This window comes from Thamnophis sirtalis, unplaced genomic scaffold, assembly GCF_051295495.1.
Source record: "Thamnophis sirtalis isolate CommonGarterSnake01/CBP01778 unplaced genomic scaffold, rThaSir2_p1.2 scaffold_5, whole genome shotgun sequence".
NCBI lineage: Eukaryota > Metazoa > Chordata > Lepidosauria > Squamata > Natricidae > Thamnophis > Thamnophis sirtalis.
In genome coordinates this window covers 132,088,766-132,109,400 of record NW_028261385.1, presented here as the reverse complement: position 1 = coordinate 132,109,400, position 20,635 = coordinate 132,088,766, and the positions used below count along the sequence as shown (strand labels likewise).

General features: G+C 34.8%; 1 protein-coding gene across 3 annotated transcripts in view; it reads right to left on the bottom strand.

The window, feature by feature from the left end:
- Positions 1-1,389: 1,389 nt before the first annotated feature.
- Positions 1,390-20,635, bottom strand: part of MATR3 (matrin 3) — a 29,272-nt gene continuing 10,026 nt past the window's right edge. Inside the window, exons 2-16 of one of the 3 annotated variants that reach the window (XM_014064314.2) lie at positions 18,330-18,428; positions 14,838-15,896; positions 10,635-10,696; positions 9,948-9,989; positions 9,104-9,204; positions 8,687-8,736; positions 7,628-7,753; positions 6,808-6,933; positions 6,526-6,696; positions 6,055-6,186; positions 5,596-5,639; positions 5,116-5,491; positions 3,366-3,711; positions 2,889-3,010; positions 1,390-2,386 (exon numbers count right to left, since the gene is read on the bottom strand). In XM_014064314.2, the coding sequence (XP_013919789.2) occupies positions 2,336-2,386; positions 2,889-3,010; positions 3,366-3,711; positions 5,116-5,491; positions 5,596-5,639; positions 6,055-6,186; positions 6,526-6,696; positions 6,808-6,933; positions 7,628-7,753; positions 8,687-8,736; positions 9,104-9,204; positions 9,948-9,989; positions 10,635-10,696; positions 14,838-15,734 (2,646 nt within the window). In that variant the 5' untranslated portion in view covers positions 15,735-15,896; positions 18,330-18,428 and the 3' untranslated portion in view covers positions 1,390-2,335. Of the gene's footprint in view, positions 2,387-2,888; positions 3,011-3,365; positions 3,712-5,115; positions 5,492-5,595; positions 5,640-6,054; positions 6,187-6,525; positions 6,697-6,807; positions 6,934-7,627; positions 7,754-8,686; positions 8,737-9,103; positions 9,205-9,947; positions 9,990-10,634; positions 10,697-14,837; positions 16,983-18,329; positions 18,429-20,635 lie in introns of those variants that run through there. The other 2 variants (XM_087716906.1, XM_014064316.2) reach the window with 2 other exon arrangements.

Here is a 20,635-nt window from a genome sequence, read left to right as displayed (position 1 = left end):
GACATTTTTTCCTGTTTTTTTTACTGTTTATTTAAAAACAATAAAATTAACAAAAATATTTCCCCTTTTTAGTCCCTAGTAGGTTCCAATATTTCCAAAATCAATTTTTCATTAATACTGCCCTCCATAACATCCTGCTCTCCTGCATGATTCTATACATTTAGAATTGCTTTATAATGGCTTTAGAAATGCACATTAAATATATTTATGGCTAATGGGTTATATTATTGGTTTTACAGTTGATCTCACAAAGAATCCAACTGATTATTCAAAAGTACATGACCACAGTAATTTCCCCCTCAGTAATGAAATAAAATCCTCAACAGGGATCTTCAAATCATGTGGGATTTCTTAGGCTAGGCTAAATAATGAATTGTGATAGCATATACTGTTCATACAATAATGATTATTTGGTGCATGGCATCAAAATTTGGGTGCTTGCCTGCCTAGCTGCATTTACGGAATGTGCTTCAACAATCCCCACCTATGTTCCCCCCTCCTCCATTTCTTTGCCCTTTTGGCACGCTGCACTAAATAGCTCCTACTGCCCTGTATTCCACACCCCCAACTGAGCTTCACTGTTCTCTTGCGCCTGCTGACAAGGGATGCCCAGCATGGCTCTTCATGAGGTAGCTGCTGAGCACACAAAGCCATCTTTTTCAAGGATTCAAGCAGCCTTCTCGAAACCTTGCGAGGTCTCCTGGACTATGTCACAAAGGGCCTGGCCAGGTGCACTTTCTCAGTGGCAGGAGCAAGAAGGTGAAAGTCAGCTGGGGACAGTGAACCGCAGGATGAAGACAGGTCCAGCTGGACCTTTGTACTTGAGTGCTTGTCTGGGCTGAGGTGGCTACAGCTTTGCACTATGGAGATGGGGCAGCAGGAGCTTTGCGAAAGACCAGGCCTGGTGTGCCCCATCATCACCACCAGATGGCAAGATATATTGGGGGCAGCAGGGGTGACAGAATGTGGAGCTATGCTCACACCAGGCCATGGCACCCATTTACTTCCCTGCCAGCCTGCTTCTAAGTTGCCTAGGACTCGCACGTTCATGCCGGCTTCACCTTTGACTTTGCTTGTTGGAAGCTGGCAGAAAGTTACAAGTTGCTTACTTAATGACCCACAATTTTTACTTAATGATCACATCAGGGACTGCCAGGATTGAAACAGTAAGCAATGTGGCCATGCGATGCTGCATTTTACAACTGCATTGCTTAGTGACAAAAAAATTGATCCCAATTACCAGGACTACCATACAATATTTAACTATAATATCAAAATTTCAAGTCCCAGAAACCCCTGTATGTATGAGCAATGATTATATTGGAAGCAGCAATTCTGGAAGGCCACACGTTCTTCAAAAATTGTTTGTAAACAGAAGCGAGGCACAGATTACTCGATTGGTTTGGTTTATTGGTTTGACACTATAATAACTTGAATTCACATATATGTAAGCTGTTAAGTGATAACAACAGAAAACAGATTTTACACAAAAACTGCTACTCATATTAGCTATGTGAAGCTACATCAAAAGCACAATCCTAGGATGAAACCAATCTCAAGATGTATGCTCCAATTCTAGGCAGGAAACTTTGAAGCATGTCCAATTATATGTTAGTAATTGGTCTAAGATTAGAGCTGAAGTACAAACATAAAAAAGTAAAACTATTTACAATGTATGGTTCATATGTTGCTTTTGCTTATACTGAAGATGTATGAAAAAGTACTAAATTCAATTGCAAGCAAGAGCCCAGAAAAATAATACTGGTCAGAAGAGCAAGAGTTGACTTCCTATTAAAATAGGACAGAAAAACAATGACTCAGAGAAAACACAAGATTTATTAAAAGCTGGCTATCGCTTTTCCTACTCACTACCTAAATATACCAACAAAAAACATTTCCACTTTTTAAAAAAACCACACAAATTTGATAAATAGTCTCAAAAATGAAATGAAATAATGCAAGTCCCTTGAACAATAATATCAGTTAGACTTATATTAGAATGTGGAATGTTGCAGGTAAAAATAGTAACTGTTTATATTTAACTGAATGTGAACCTTGAAAAGTTTAATGGGGATGACATTCTCTGTGGTCTTCAATTGCTGAAACAGCTGTCAGTACCTCAAGATTGAATCTGCAGAGAAATGGTGAATATCATCCAATTTTTGAGCAAAGATCTGACAATGTATATTTTGCCGTAACATTAAACACATCACAGAATTAAACTTCTATTTCACTAAGATCTATGTAGTATAGCATTCCCAATTTTACTGTATTGAGATTAGCAACAAAAATAAAACATTTCTCCTTAAATTGGCATGCCTTTCCCCCCTTTCGTTTAAGCCTCTTTTTTTGGTTTCTGATCTTCAGCCATTTTCTCCATATGTTTCTGTAACACAGAAGAGACTTGAATCAAAATGTGTTAAGTAACAAGGCATGTTTAACTGTAATGCCTGACTCAGCAAAATTACATCTGAAGTAACTTATGTAGACATACATACTTAACATGACCAAGGCTTAACACTGTGATTTATTTCAATTTAGATTGAACTGAGTTTAAATATTGTATTCATAACTTTTGTGAACAATTCTGTCTTTTTGGCATAGATTTTCACTAAATGCAATACAAAACAAACATAGTGACATTAGATCTCTCATTTGACCTTTTCTTTTAAACATGTAGGTATGAATTGTATTGTTGGATGTATTGCTCGTCTTTTAGATCATATTGCTTTGCCATTTCAGTGAGTGTTCTAGCAGTAAAATTCTCCAGACTTCTCATTCCTGGAAAAGTAATTTTTCTACATTCCTAGATGTTATCTATTAAAAAACAAATTAATCTCAAAAAGTGTGTGAAACAGTAAAGGGCACCTTGATAAATTTTGCCTCACCTTCAACTTTTGATAATGTGCAAGGCTGCTGCAATGAACTTTTTTCGCAGAATCTTCGTTAGTATAGAACAAGGAACACAATTTGCAGTAAAATCCAGTTCTGGGGACAACATAGGTCACACCTAGATATAGAGCACAAATAAGGAAGTTGCGAATTCGACAGAGTATTTGGAATGTCAAGATCACAGAATCATAGGGCTGGAAGGAGACAGCTGTGATAATGCATTTTTACTGAAAAGAGTAAGTTACAATCTGAATGTAAATCAATGACCTTTTAAAAGCTAAATCTACAGATCTAAATATTTTTATTTATGGTGAGCCATTCTATTAGACTTTAAAAGGTCTCAAAAATTATTTACATATATTACAAATTGATATTCAAGCATCTATTGGCTGTAAGATAAAGTATCCAGCATTTTTGCTTGAGTGTAGGTGCGCGCACACAGTATATATTATTCAAAAGAAAATCATTCTTACCAACTGGAACGTTTGGCTGATATGGTCCAATTCTATGTTCATCGTGCTCAGTCTTAGTTTCTTGCATGGTAGTGTTATCTTTTTCACCTGTCATTGTACTGGTTGCCCCTTCAGATGATTCCAACTTTAAGTTCTCTGTTTTAGTGCCATTTTCAAATGTCTCATCTTCCTGCTCCATTTCTTCTGTTTTTAATGTTTTTGTTTCAGCTGAATTGTCCTCACTTTTTCCAGCCAATTTCATTAGGCCAGCTTTATATTGTTTCTGGTGTTCTGCATCTTCCTCATCACCAACTTCATCGAGAGTGACAAAGCCTTTCATGCTTCTTGGAAAACTACCTACATGTCGCTGTTGAAACAACATATTCCTTTTAAAACCAATGTAAATCATAGTATCATTTGCACAAAAAAGAGAAAAGAACCCACAAAAAGTAACAAGAAAACAAAATGGCATCATACGTAAATGGCCTTTTGAAACAATTTAAGTTTTAACATTTTCTGGAAAACCATCAATGAGGGAAAAACAGCCTGATCTCCATCCATTAATACCATTTCTTCCAAAGAAAGGCGTCACCTTCTTACTTCACCATGCTCACCTCCAAAATTATTTTAGAAAGTGAGATTTTTGGTAGTTTTTCTAATCAGTCAGACTTACTTTGATTGAAATAGATAGTTCTTAAAATATTTAGACATCAAATTATAAACAAGGCAATTGAAGATGCAAATACAGGTAGTCCTTGATTTACAACTGTACTTTTAGTGACTGTTCAAAGTTACGTGACTTATGATCATTTTTCACACTTATTACCATTTTTCATACTTATGACCATTGCAGCATCCTCATGGTCACGTGACCAAGATTTAGATACTTGACAACTGGTTCATATTTATTACGGCTGCAGTGTCCCCAGATCCCCTTTTGCAACCCTCTGACAAGCAAATATCAATGGGGAAGCTGGATTCACTTAACAAAGTTATTAATTTAACTGCAATGATTAACAACTGTGGCAAGAAAAGTCGTAAAATGGGGCAAAACTCACTTAAAAAATGTCTCACTTATTTTGGACTCAATTATGGTCCTTTGAGGACTACCTGTACAAGGAAAACTGTACCCACAAATAAATTGATAACTCATGCCAGAAGGGAAAATATTTTTGGGTCAATCCTTTCTTGGCATGAAATTTTCATTTTTAAATTTTTTTACTCTCTCATATAGAAAACATTCAAGGTTTATAATTGTCTCAAAAGATTTTTCTTTTTGCTTAAGCTCAGTTCCAAAAACAACCGTTTTGCAAAAACTGTTATCAATTTACCCCTTTTTCAGATGCTGCTGATACTCAAATTCTTTATGTACCATGTTTACTGAACTACTTCAAAGTTCAGGGGAAGCCACCAGAATATAAACTGAGAGCAAACCCCAATCCTTACTAGCACTGATGATGTTAACCTAGTTTGGGTAATGAAATGTCTGCAAGAAAAAAACCAACCTCAGCACCAAGGACCCCTCCTTTCAACCCTGAGTTACAAATATTCTCCTTTACTGATAAGTTCATTCTGTCATGCAATAATAGCAACATCCAATGCAGATTTACAGTCAATTGCCAAGGAAGCAAATTGTTTGTACGCATACAATTCAAAACTTTTGTTTCCCAAATTCCGACTTGCATTTTGACATTCTGACTTGCAAAAAACACAAAATAAGAAAACTATTTTTGGTTAAAACACACTATTTATTTTCTTTTAGTAATCTTACCTTTTTGAGTTTTTTTGCAGTTGAAGTAGCTGCAGTATTGTCTTCAGGTTTTGCAGCATCATCTTCAGCTGCCTCCTTTTCTTCAGTAGCTGTGTCAGCCAAGTTAGCAACATCTGTCTCATCTGCTGCTGAGCTGCCACTCTCCAGTAATGCTGCTGCTTCCTCATCATCTACTAGCAATTCATCTTCAGATTCAAGCAGTAAATTTGATTCCTCTTGATCTCCTTGTCCACCATCTTTTGCATCTAACCCCTCTGTCTCCTCTCTCTCATCTTCTTTGCCTTCAGTACTGTTGTTTTCACCTTTCTCAGTATCATCCATCTTACATTTCTTTTCACTTCCAGAGTCTTTGCTATCTGGAGAGATTCCTCTTTTTCTATATTGTAAGGAAAACAACATGTATTATCTAGGATATCAGAACATGTATTATCAAGGACATTTTGTATTTTTAAGCAAATTAATTAATTGAAAGATTTTTACCTTGGTTTATCTTTCTTCAACAATTCCATTCCTTTGTTAGGAATCTGAAACAATATTTCAAATTAAGATGTGGAAACAAAACTTTAGGGATTGCAATAGTACAAATATGCTCCACGGTACATAGAAAACCCAGGTGTTTCAATATATTATCACCAGCAAATCTGAATTAATCTTGTTATAGTTCTTACAGCCACCTAATCAGGATCCGCAAGTTACTAACATAGGCTTTTCCTCTGGAAGGGATTAGTCTCTTGTCAAGATTTAGAAAGTGGAATGGGGGAAAAACTTCTGCTCTCCTGTGTTTCCAAACCTGAACACAAGTCTCTTATTCAACTTCAAATATTAGTAATAGCAAATCATATTCCTATTTCACTATGCACATTAAACAGCCACATACATCAAACTTTGTATTTACTGAACTCATCTTGAACCCAAACTTATGCTAACTTAAGTACTTACTCGTAATATTAATCTTTTGTATTTTTCAGATAAATCAACTTTCACACATCTGCCCTGGAACCAAAGGGCTTTGTTGGAACAGTGCTCCATCATAGCAACAGCATCTTCTCTGGTCTCCATTTCTATAAAAGCCTATTGAAAAAAATATGCAAGTGTTCAATTCACATTATTTTAATGATTGACTTTTTTGAGGGAACAAAGCTAGGTAACTTTTTATCATAAATCAATTATAATACCTTGTAGTAAAGATAAAGCAGATGGATACGTAATTCTAATGGATAGATTTTCGTATGCACATGAATCATGTCAGGGATGAAAAGTTAATTACAACAAAGAAAAGAGGGCAAAAGATGCTCAACCACTACATACAAGGTTTTTTAAATTCTATATTTCTATTGAAATAACTCTACCTATGTTACTATAATTCTTATATTATTAATGTTACTTATTCTTATAGTCCTATAGAATTACCTGACTCTTCATTCTCATCAATATATAATTCTTTATTTTTCCATAGGGCTCAGCTAATTTAAGTACAGCATTGTCAGAATAGCCCGAATGAGGCAAATTACTGAGATGGATCACACGACCAAGCTGTTGCTTTGGAGGCTCAAATTTCTGATCAGACTTTCCTTCTGGTTCCTGAAGAGTTAAAAACATCAATACACAGTATTGAATGTTAAGTCTTAACATCAGAAGAGAGATAATAAAATAAAAAAAATTAAACATTGGAAATGAGAAATTGAAGTTTACCTTTATTCTTTTATATTTTTGTGATAAATGGACTCTTACAGGTTTGCCAAAAACCAGGGCTGGTGCTGTTGAATAATATTCTACTGCAGCTTGTGCATCTTCAGTGGTAGCCATTTCAATAAATGCCTAAAATAAAACAAAAATAACTTATGGGATTTTTTTTCCGAAAAAGATGAGCAAGAATAAAAATCAAGAAAATAACTCTATCAATATTGTTATTTTGCTGCTATAAATATACATTAAGTCTTGGTCTTCTGGGGAAATCTTTTCTTTCAAGTATATAATCATTTTTTTTTAAATAATGACAAATGGTATCCTTTAGATCTAAACATGTGTGTAAGGGGTCCAAGAAACATCCCCAACGAAATAAAACCCCAAGGCCTGAAATTCCTCAAAGCTCCAATTTATTAAAGCTTCCAGGTTTTCTCCACCCAGTTGAAAGTTCACAACCCTTGCCCCACACCCACAAGTTCATCACATGGTCCAATCCAATACTCCAATGCAACACAACTGAAGACAATCTTCAAACACTCCCATTCAGGTGCAGGCAAGTGTCCTTGATTCTCAGAAGAATGTTATTATGGCTAAAATTCTATCGCTCCAAGCAAACCCCACTCCCAAATTCCCAGGCTAACATATGTGGCAGTCAGAAAGCTGAAAAAAGGAAAAAAAATGGCTTCCAAAACTGACAATATGCTTCCTTCTCTTAGTTACATTTGTTCCTGTCAAACCCCGTATTTCAATTAATTTTTATACTGCTTAAGAAAGTGATGGCTGTCACTGTTAAAATATTCTATCATATAAAAGGACTAATACTTACTTCATTAATTTTGTTCAGTATGAGATGATTTGTGATTATTCCAAATGGTTTAACAAGCTGTAGCAGCTGATATCTCAGGTTTTTCCCTCTCTGAAAGTCCATGATATGCACAACTCTACTTGTCTCCTGTTAATTGCCAGCAGTAATAACCAACACATTCAGTAAAATGAACACAGAAATGAACTTTCTAATCTTAGTTCAAAAGCAAATTTTAAGCAATTTCATAACAAGCAAGTCAATAAAAACAATGGAACAAAAATGCACAATTACATCCTGCCTTAAATTGAAATGTACACCACTCACAAATGTTACTCAGTTTAAAAGTATATCCTCATAAACCAGCTTTGCAAATGCACACATTATTAGTAACTACCAGTACATGGGCACAGTATGAGACACAGAATGAGGATACCAATTCACCTTGCCCACAAGAGCAGATACATGTAGCTAGGGCAGTTTGTTATCTAGGCAAATTAGGCTGGAGTTTCACATGATGAACAGCCTTCCATCGAACATGGTATAGCATGGTATAGAACATTGATAGCCCTTGACTTTACAGCCATTAGTAATGCCTCGAAGTTATGACTGGTTCTTGTACTTATGACTATCACTGTCCCTGCAGTGATGTGACAATTTCGATGCTTGCCAACCAGCTCGCATTTATTACAGCTGCAGGGCTCTATGGGCATGTAATTGTGATTTGTGATCTTACTAACTGGCTTCAGCCAAGCAAAATTAATGGAAAATAGATTTCTTTAATGTAATTCTCTTAATGACTGCAATAAAATGATCGATCTAGTCATGTGATGACTCTCTTAACAACTGCATCACTTAGTAACCAAAGTTCTAGTTTAGTTTTCTAGTTGTAGATTGAGGACGATCTGTAGTTTCATGTGGTAACTTAAACTTGTAAACATATGGTTTGAAAAGGTATATATAATCCAGATAGTGGATAACTTCTTTCATAAAAAGCAGATACTCATTTCAAGTAAAAGTAATTGTTGAACAAAAATCTTAAATGGAAATGTACATTAATTTTTCAGAGAATTGAATACTAACCACTCTGCCTTTTTGCATGTGTCTAGGTCCTTGCATGTTTCCATTTCCAGCTATCAATATAGTATAAGAGAAAAATACAGTTAATTAGAAAAGAGTGTTGACTTTGTGGCATATGATAATGCAGAACTTTAAACAGCTTGACTTAGAATATATCTGAAATTTTGGCATATCAAAGATATAACTCAAAGTAATATCCACGCAATCACACTTCAATTCCATATAGTATTTATGTAATATGATCAAACAGTACTACTGTAAATGTCAGGTAACAATGTTATTAGTATGCATACTGAACATCCATTTGATATTCAGAGTCAGCTTTTTTTAATTTAAAAAGTTCTACTCTTGATGATTTGACTTCACTGCATGATTACATCCTGATATATAGTCCTGTCAGAAATTGATTTTACTTATTACCTCTTGATCCAACAGGTGGCCCTCCCAGGTGGAATGGAGGTGGAGGTGGCCCCAAAATTCCTGGGGCTGGATTTGTTGACTGCAACATAAAGGGATCACCCCTAAGATAAAAAAAATAAGATTTTGTGTTTTGGAAAATATATAATCTTTCACAAGCTCCAATTCAGCTTTGTGTATATAAGTTATAAGAAATCAGATATATGAAAATAAACAGTAATCCATCAATAACTATTTCCATAGTTTGATATCTGCACGTAATATTTATTAATATGACTTAACAGTAGCAACACAGATGTCAGATAATAGTGCTATCAAACATTTTTTGAACCTCAGAAATATACTTCCAATATGTCCCTAGAACTAGAAATATAAGAAATAGATTCAAAGTTCAAATAGCTTATCAATGTAGGATTCTAAACTATACTAACTGCTCTCACACTTTCAATTTTTATAAAAACATCAGAATTTACAGTCTCTAATGTGACACTGGACAAACTTAATCAGAAAAAAATTCAAGAAGGTGCACATTAGGAAAATATGAATTCTGTTAATGCAAAATATAAACTCTACTTAAATCACTCAATGCAAGTTTTAGACATTGGGACAAATGAGTTTATGTGTTTATGTCTGTGTATGCCCCAATAAAAGAAAAAAATAAAAGACAGTGGGTGTGTTCTGCCATAAGGAAGCATTAAATATTAAAAGATTTCAGTTAGAACAGAAAAATAACTAGGACAGAAGGGAATGAAGAAAAATGCAAATGATAGAAAATTTGGAAATGTTTTTCCCCTTTGATATCTCTTGTGCCATTTTATTTAAATGGGAGAAAGCAAGCTTTACTTACAATCCATGTCCAGAGTCGTTATCGGGGTTCCATTCAGGGTATCTTTAAAAAAAGAAGTAGACAGACTAATCAATCTCCGAAAAGTAACTGTTGGGGCTAGAAATACCATGCATTGTATTTTGTATCTGAGGCCCAAGATTTTAAATGTATAAATAAGCATAAGTTGATCATTACAGTTTCAGAGCCAACACCAATGTTCTCAGTAATTTAAAAATACTGGATTTTGAATTAGCAATGCAATGCATTTTTTTCTAAAGGCATTTATAAATATTACGTTAAATTCCAGATTCTACTACATGCATATTGAAAGCTTCCATACATTTTAATTTACAGACTCATAAAGTCTTATTTATATCAACAGCAGTTTTTAGGTTGAAACAAAATATGAAGATTTATTGAATCAGTGGAGACTGAGAGTGAAACAGAAGTCATAATACTGTGGTCATGCAATTCAGCAGATTTGCAAAGGTTCAGGAATGAACAGTTAAAGATATCAAAAATATGTGGTCAAAAAGATCCCATTAAATATAAAAAGTAGTAACTTTCAAATCTGTGTACAAGCAAGCAATTTTTTAAAAAGCCTATCATTATAATACAATCCAATATTATATTAAGTTTTAAAATAAATACTTCATTTTCAAGCAAAATAGTACAATTATGAAAAGAAAGTTATGTTTAAATGCTTACATTTCAAGGAGAAGTTGACAACGACGACTATGACTTGCTCCATTGATATGTTGATTCCACTCCTGCAGAAGTGCAAAGTTGTGATGATCAGAAACAGCATTTCTAGAATATTATATAAACACGTACAGGTTTTGCCTTTAGACTTTATGCTATCATCAAAAAGCTACAGAAACTAACATTCAAACAAAAATCTATTTTGAGTTTCGTGTACTGCACAGTAATTTATCATGAAACAATTTAAATTTAAGTGTTTCCAAGAGATGAAACATGCATTTTATGTACCTTTTGTTTATATTTCAATTTCAAATTATTTCAAGATATTCAACTGGGCCTAGTGCAAAATACCTCTGCCTTATGTAAAATACAACATCAAACATCAAAGCATTACTAGTTCTGCATCATCTGTAGCTTGCCATGCAATATTTTATCTTGGTTGTGAGAGGATTTCTCAAGAGGAGTTTGTATGGGGTGTTCAAGACAATACAGTAGCTAGAGATATTGGTAAACATTTTCTTATTGCATTGGAAAAATGTTTTCCATCACTAAGCCATCACTGTGTACACAATAGCTTGTAAGTTTAATATTCTAAGTTTTGTAGAAGAAAAAACCCTAAGTCAAATTCTAAATGTATATTTATGTACAGCTGTACCAAGCACATCCAGCAATCTGTTCTTCAATGAAATAGAACAATCTGCACCTCAAAATAATTGGGGGCAAAAAAGAGAAAACAGGTTCTGTTTGAGCCTGCTTTTTAAATCGTAATTTACAAAAAGCAGCAGTCATCTAAAAGTCAACCCTTCATGATAATGGCCAGTGCACACATCGTCCCAGTCAAGGGACCCAGGATAGGACAAAGACTGTAGTTACATCCCTAAAGTTCAATTATTGGTTTTAATATTAAGAATATTCAACACTAGCTATTATTCGCAATTAGCTGTAGCTTGCTTTCTAAATTTCTTTTAACACCTACATAAAATCAATTCACTTTACAATTTTTCTTCATATTACTGGCTAAAAAAATTAATGTCAGCATAAAAGAAAAAAATAAAACCAAATAGTCCCATTTTACCTTACCTTCGCAGAATAACTATTTTTACTAGTTTTCAATGGTGTCCTTACGATTACAAAGCTACCGTTTTAAAGTAAATTACTGGGCGCTTCCACAAGCTCAGAACTGGGACCAACTGCAGAATTATGATCCAGAGAATTTCAACCTTATTTTAATTTAAAATTGTTTTAGCCAAATGACAAGCCATGAGATATATCAGATCTACAGGCTAAATCCTGAACTTGAAAAGCATGTCAGAAGCTGCCAATGGCAAACTTCCTCCTTACTGTTACCAAGGAAACTATACGGCTGCATTCATGTAGTCAGAAATAAAGTTAGACTCAAAGATTCCTCTACCTTTTGAAATAAGGTGCTCTTCCTAATAGTACCAGTTCCAACTCACAAGTCATAGAACCCCAAGTTTTAAAGCCTGAGGGATCCTTGGTGCTCTCTGAGCACTAGTACTAGCACTGGTGATATTACCAAGTTTGGGTAATGAAAAGCCTGCAAGAAAACAACCAAGCTCAGAGAGCACCAAGGATCCCTCATTTCAAACCTGAACTACAAATAATTTTTTATTAGTTGCAAAGCCTCTTTTATAGCTCTAAAGTAACTGTTATGAATTACACTTACCTTGACTGACTCAAAATATTCAGTATATTAAGTGAAGCTGAATGAATAATTTTAGAACCAAATATTATTATTATTTTATTGTCAAACTATAGTACTATGGTTAAAATGGAATCTAGTATTATGAATCAGAAATTATCTTTCAATGAAGTCTTTGCTGGGCTGCTCTAATATTTTTTGGATCAAATACACTGAGCCAATAGGTGGGATGCTTCTAAAATCAAATCTTCTAAAATTTTGAACAGATTAATCAGTTCCTTGTTTCTAATCATATTTTTACAGGGCAAAGGTATTATACCTCTAGAATCCTTAAAACATCATAACAGAAGGGAAAATTGATATGGCTAGACTAAAATGCTTGTGAGGTATCCAAGCACAGTAAATATACAATTTAAAAATACAACGCAAAGATGGGATTATCTGGTTAAGATTACAAGAAACATATTTTTAACCAGCCTTGCCACTCGTTTTGAAATTCATTAGTAGTCAGGAAAGGTTGTCCTTGATAATGGGGAAATTTCAATATGCCTTTGATTTTTTCTTAATAAAAACATTAGTAAATACCTCAAATTACAGAAAAAAACACCGTCAAGATAATAGATTTTGTATACTACTTTCAATAATTTATTATGTTCCTTGTACAGCCTGTTTCAATCTGAAACTGCACTAGAAATATTTAAGAACAAAAAAAAAGGAGACTAGATTTTTTTTCTTTCAATTGCATGTGAATTCTATGGTGTTTTTTTAGCTGTTTACAGAATCACCTTTTTTCAGATGGGCCTTTTTTCTTACATGCTATAATGACATCTTTCAATTAAGATGTTTGTTTTAATTAAAACTGTAAATGTTTTAAACTTCAGCCAAAAATTAATAGTTGGAAATTCTGAACGTGTCAAGTCAGCATACTTAATATTCCAAATAAAGTGACATTTTAATAAACTGAAGAAAGCAAGCGGTTCTATTTAGAGCAATGCAACGGGATTTAAGTGCAGGAGACAACTATATAATCATCCCTCTTATGAACTGTCATTGCTAGTGTTTTATATAACTGATTTCTAGAAACCTGAATTTGAGATTGACCTCAATGGTATTTATGCATGCACACGCCCATCATGGTATTTCCTTATGGGATAAGCAACACTATGTAAAGCACATAAAAAAGAGTAAGATCCCAAGCGTGTCACAACAGACTGCCTACGCATTTGGTTGGGATGATGTGCATCATGCTTCATGGGGATACAGCCAATAATGCATTAACTTGCAAGGCAGTGTGTAGATCAGAGATCTTGCCTTGCACAGAACAGTATTGTTTTAAGTAAAATGGGCTTTGAACTGTGGGCCAAAATGTGTGAAACGGATCAGTCTGCATCAGCAGAGAAAGCTACATCTGGCACAAGTACAATTCAGGTTGGTAACGACTTCTTCATATTACTAAAACAATGTGATCACAGAGGTTTGCAAAGATATTGTATTAAGGTAAGAAAAAAAAAGTTTCAGATATAGAAGAGTCAAGTGGAGAACTTTCAGATGAACAGACAATATTTCGTTTTTCGCTAGTCTGAAAACGATTTTGCATACACCAAGGTATTTTTTTTGAAGAGGAAGGACAACAGTGAAGAAAGTGTTAGTAATACCCAAGGAAATCATTTTAAGCACACAATGTGCACTCTTACCTGGATTTCTGACCATATGCTTTGAAAAGAAAAAAATGTAACAACAGTAATAATATTCAGCTTTAGTTTCCCATTGGCAAACTAACAGAGAACCCATTTGTAAAACAATTAGGAAATATGAATAAGCCACACTTGTTTGGTTTCAGACCTACAATATAAGAACGATGTTTGATCAAAACTTTTTAAAAGATCTATTCTAAACAGAAACTGCCAATAAGAACATGATATACTGTACAGCAGTAATCTGTTTATCTTTCTAAAAAGGGATAGATGCAATATGTGTAATAAAAAGTGAGCCTAGAGTATATAAGAAGGTTGTGAAAAGGAAGGAAAAAATGAGAAGTTTCAGCCATAGCATGAAAATAGTTTTTAAAGTGAATTTTAAAAAGAATGGATTAGTTTAAAAATGCTATCACCCTACAAATTTGTCCCAGGACCTTCCATTAAAGTATTTTCTCAGGCTATGGACAAGAAGAAAAAAACTGAATGTGCAAGGACAGTATCTTAACCAGAGCCAATTAGCAATCAAGACAGATGGGAAGAAATGTTGAATCTAGCCTCTGAATAACTGCAAAACAAAATGAAAAGCTACCCCAAACCAAGTAGAGAGATTATGTAGATGCAAAATATAAGTAGACTAGATGGCCTGAATTTAAGCAATATAGGTGAAACAATACATTAAAAGTCCTGGTTTCATGATTTGCTAATGATGCCCCAGAAACTAAGTGGCTTTGTCACTTAAAATTCTTTTGAAACCTTTGTAAAAGTATTTAGAACACAGAAATTGAGGCAAAGAAACAAGCAATAGGGACTACAAAGTAAAGGAAAACAAGCATCTGATACTGAACTCACCTTATTAGAATGAACAGGTATATCACAGATAGAGCACAGATGGGGATAGCCCTTCGGTAAGAATCCATGGAAGTCTTCAATATTGCTATCTGGTGGAGCACCTCTTTTTTTCTCAAAGAGAGATCTCTCAGGGACACGACTCAGTCTGTCATACTCACTGTCAAATTTACGATATTTATGCGAAGCTTCGCCATAATAAGAGTCATCCCTACACCTTTCTCCATCTCTTAATCTGTCATCTTCATAATCCATTCTGTCATAATATACAGATTCTTGAGAACGACTTCCATGATCATAATCAACCACTCGGTTGAGACTAGAACCACCATCGTCAAAGCTATCTCTTCTAAAATGCCTTTTCTCGTCCCAATCATCCCTAGGAACTCTGTATGGTGGTTCCCGTGCAGCTGCTCTGCCATCTCTACCATAACTCAGTGAAGAACCTTCTTCAGCTCTCCTTCTTTTAAGTTGCAGAAGTATTTGAGGCAAGTTTTCAGGAGTGATCTTGTCCTCAGGATAACGACTCAGTTCATCTAAGTCTCTAGTAGACAGACCAAGGCTGGCTAGAATATTAGTGGCCTGCTCTGCATCTCCACGGTGCTGAGAAGACAGAGAGAGTGGGCCTCTACTTCCAATGTTAAATATAGATTGTAAGGCATGGGAAGATGCACTAGCAGAAGACAGTGCACTATGAGATCCTTGTTGATTCAATGAAGAACTCATTCCAAGATTCATTAAGCTAGCAAGGCGTGCAGTACCCTGGTTCATCCTTCCAAGAGATGCTGGCACATTTAAAGATTGGGTAGCAGCAGCAAGAAGGCCTATTCCTGCAGAGAGGTCACGTCCATGACCTTGGGAATCCCTATTTAGAGATGCCTGGTGGAATGACTTGGACATTGCTGAACTATAAGCTTGTCTATTATGAATCAAACTTTAGAGATGTCTGAAAAGAAAGCTCACTCTAGAAAGCTAGGCAAACGTCACTTCAATAAGTTTACGCCAAGAAAGGGATCAATAATGATCGTAGATCTTCTTCAAGCTGAGAAACACCAAACAAGTCTGTAGAAAAACAAGCAGTTTTAGTCATAAAATCCTTTATGCAGATGCAGTTTTAAAATGTATGCATCATGTTGATCTAAAAACAATTTAAGATCTTGCATGGATTTCCCTATGTAATCTCAAAAATTGGATCATTAATCTTTTGATAAGAAATTGAATCCCCCACCCCCCAATAAGCACCAAATTTTGCCAGTAAATACTTATTTTCAAGCCTTCATATTTAAATTGCAGGGTGCATACATCTTAACCGCTTTAGATTCCAGGAAAAAAGACCACAGTATATCAGCTATGGAACCAAGAAAAATAATTCACATTTGTTAAAAACTATGACTTATAACATTGGTGAAAGATGAAACATTAATAGCTGAATACTTAATGAACCTTAATGAGACCAAGTAATTTTTGTTCAAAATTTGAGTAACTGATTTGAGACTTTTGAAAGAATATTAGGCTTTGGGAGCTCCAAAGACAGTCTCAAACATAAACTAATAGCCTATGCTACATAAACTCAAATCAGGCCCAAACTTCACCGGCACCTGATTGTGAGACTGAAGTTTTGTTTGAAGAAGAGAAATTCTCTGCACTATTATAATAAACCTTACTGTTGAAGGATAGGCATTATCTTCTAGAACTCCATAATATATAGCTAGTAATTTGCATTTAGTAGGCTTTTATTTATGCTGTTGTTTCTATACCAACAGTAAGTATCAAAAAGCTCATTTGTTTCAGCAATGGCTTTTGAAGAAGAGTTCATGAGAATTTTCTAAAGTATCTCAGAATGCTAATTTTATGAATTCCCCCAAAACAATTGCGGCCTCATTGTACTTCAAACATTTTAAAAAATCTCACTCAACTCTAAAATTGTAACACCCATTCTTGCTACAGAACAAATAGTCTGAGGAAAGGCCAGAAACAGACTGGAGGATAATGACATTTCAAGTGAACATATTTTGCAATTATTGTCTCATTTAGCAAGAAAAGAATACATTAGGCAAATACTTACAAAGTGTACAAAATATTTACCAAGTTTTATTGGTAAGCGAATAGCTATTTAATGTAACCAACAAATTTTGATAGTAACACCTACTGTAGCAAGTTGCTAAGTCATATAAATACAGACAATTATATGACATGCAAAGAAGTGTTACACGGACTACTTAAAAATATTGCATTAAAATGCTGCTGAAAGCAATTGTTTATTGTTGGATAAAACAGATGCAGGGTACAATAGGTATCTATTGTAAAAAGATGTTTTACTAATACCCAGTTATTTTTTGTTAAGGTAAATGGATGTGGGGAGTAAATTGAAAAGTACCAAACAACTGTAACAGAAGAATAGTCAAAATATTGCAAGCAGAGAGCAGATGTCAATTGACATAGAAAAGAAAGAATGGACAAATGTCAAGTGACAAATATAATCTATGACACTTGACTGAACATAAGAATTCCTAAACAAAAAAAAAGTTTTAACCAGCCTGTGTACAATGTTGGAATTGCATTCTAAGTAATATTGACCACAGTTTAGGAATAAGAATTATTTCAAATATTTTTAAAATATTTTAAGGTTGCTTAGGGCAAATAAATTGCTTCCAGATTGACAGGTGCCAAAACCCTAGCAGAAGAGTCTAGCCTTTTTAAAGACCAGTAGAAAGCCTGGTGATCTTTTTTCAGTGCATGTATGGACTACGTAGCTAGAAACCTCCTAGCAGTAGGAAGCATCTACAATGTAAAGGTTAATGGAATGTTTACTCTTTAATAGTCATTTGAGTTAATTTTTCTGACTCCATCTAACATCTTGTCACTGACAAAGATAAAAAGTAGTATTAATTGATCCGAGTTCCTAATTCTTAAATAGTGAAAGAGAGGAGATTGGTGATGAGAAAAGCCTCTATACAGATATTTCCAGTAGTCTGCTAGTGCAACATTTCCTAAGCAGCGTTTGACATTAGAAAAGCAGGTGCTACGAAGTAGCATAAGAAGGTTGACTCAAATTAAGACCTAACAGGTACAGTGAACTGCTAAACTTTTGCATTGGGGCAATACTCTAATTTCAATTGTTTTTCTTGTTGTTTTGGAATAAAGGGGCATAGTAATCAAGAAAGGTATCTATTTTTATTAATTTTGTTTCTTTTTTAGTAGTGAGCAAAAGTTAAGAGAATACAGGGATGAAATCTTTAAACACAAAAGCATAGTATAAGCAATTTCTTGTTGAAAAATAGGTTTGTTTGACTCAATGATCATCTTTTTAGAAAAGACCTTTACTATTTGTGTGTTTCAAGAGAAAATATCTTTTGAATTGATTTTTTTAAAAAATCCATCAATTTGATAAGGTTGATTATATTACTTAAAACACACATATAACTACACCTCTGATTTTAGTCAATTTTTGAAGGATTTGGACAATTGTCAGATCCAGGAGCATCTGAAGAGTACCTCCTGACAGAGTTGGGCTGCCCAGCAGATGGTTTCACTGCATAGCCTGGTTTCCACATAAGCTGCAACTGCCCAGGCTTATATGAAATCGATGTAAACCTACAAAGAAAAAAGCAGATATCAGAGAAGTTTTAAAAATGGAATACTCAAAGGGGATACCCCAATAAGTTGGCGAGGGAGAAAAATGACAATAGCAACATTCCCCAAATCGGGATAATTTTACTTCCCTATGGTTCAATTGTTTTTATTTGTCATCTTTTATTATGATTACAGGGTGAAACAGTATGAGGAATTGGAAAAAAGTAGAATATGTAATCAGTCTCCATAAAAGGTTGCAAGAATTATATTGACTTAAGTCTTAAAATATGATGAGGCATATAAAGAAACTAAAAGTCAATATGCCAAGTTTAAGAATTATTTTACCATTGCCAATTAAGACTCAGAATATTTTCTATTTTGCCTCAAGTAGAAACCGGAGTGAAAATAAGAGAAATAGGATTTTCTACCTATAAGATATAGCCCTGTATATTATTACATATTTCTAAAGGCCTATGTAGAAACAAACAAAACTGTATTACTGGCCTTTTACGAGGGCCATGGATAAAAAGTCAGCACAGAAAATGGAAATAAATTATTTTTCTGTGAGAAGTTATTCCACTCATGTAAGTGGGAGAAGCAATTATTATCTCTCTAACTCCCTAGAGTTCCCCCAACCTAGCACAACATGAGGCATAATGGGTAACAGTAAAGAAAGTTTCATAATATACAGAGATGTTCATTCATGTAATGTTGAACTTCAACCAAAGATTTGAGAACCGATTTGTAAATAGGCAGGGGCCTGTCAAAGAAGAATAATTTATGGAAATATGGGAACATTCAATTATTGAAGAATAGACTACTTGATTTAAACAATAAAAATGATATTGCTTAGTATAGAAATGTATGTGTACTGCATTCAAGATTTTGTTTAGGGTTGCTTACATCAAGGCGTAAAATCAGACAAATAGTTACTTCAGTTTTGAAAGAAATTCCCTACTCCAATGATTCTCAATCTTTCCTTCATCACGGATTCCCTTCAAATACCTTTTGTGGCCATAGACCACCAAGACTTAACTCTAGATTTAAATCACAATATTTCTTTAGGCCTTCACGGATCCCTTATGATGACATCACAGCCCCCCAGGGGTCTGCACACTAGATTGAAAACCAATGCCTTAAGTCAAGCATATAAAAACTATATTCAAAGAGAAGTTAGCAGGAAAAGTAACAGTGTAACCAAATTCAGTTGTGCGATGTGAATGGAAAACACTTTGCATTCTAGCGCTACAGATGCTTTAGAGCCAAGATTGGCATGGATATAGCAGTATAATAATCTCTATTGGATTTCTATACTCATTCCAGGATTTCAGATACACACCTAGCTATCTATAAGCTTTTTATATAAACTATAAGGTAGTCCTCAATTTACCCTAATTGGGATTGGAATCACAGTTGCTGAGCGAAGCAATTATGGTATTATGCCACTGCTTCACTTAATCACCACAATCCCTGCACTTCCAGTTATGGTTGTTAAGTATACAGTTAAGTGAAAGAGCTGCCTGTGGAGGATTTCAGCCAATCCCCCCCCCCCCCAAAAAAAAACATCAGAGGGAGTCCTCTTGGCAGGTATTGGCAGTTTGCAACCTTCCCTACCAGCTTCCCCATTGACTTTCTTGGGAAGTTGGTAGAGAAGATTGCAGATGGCAATCATATGACATCAGGGCACTCAGCAACTGGTTTAATAAGAGCCAGTTTGGTCTAGTGGTTAATGCTTAGACCCAGTTTGGTCTAGTGTAAGGCATTGGGCTATCTCAAGAGTGAGTTCAAATCCCGCCTTCACCATGAAAGTCAGCTGGGTGACTATAGGCTAGTCACTCTCTCTGCCCAATTCACCTCACAGGGTTGCTTGTTGTGGGGAAAATAGGGGAAAGAAGGAAGATGTATTGGCTGTATATTTGCTGCGTTGAATTATTTGTAAAAAAAAAAAGTCTCAAGGCAAGATGGGCAACAAATAAATTTAGCAAATAAACAAAACTGGTTGTAAGTGAAAACAAGCTGCCAACAAGTGTGCCAAACACCCAGATCATTATCACAGAACCGTGAGTGTGCACACATGTTTTGCAATGGGCAGGAAGTAAAGCACCCTTTCTGAGGTCAGAGTAATTTTGGGCCATCATTGAACAGTCATAAGTGAAGGCCTACCTATAACATATTTAATTCAACAATTTTTAAATTCTGGAATTCCAGAAATAGCCCAAATAGTTATA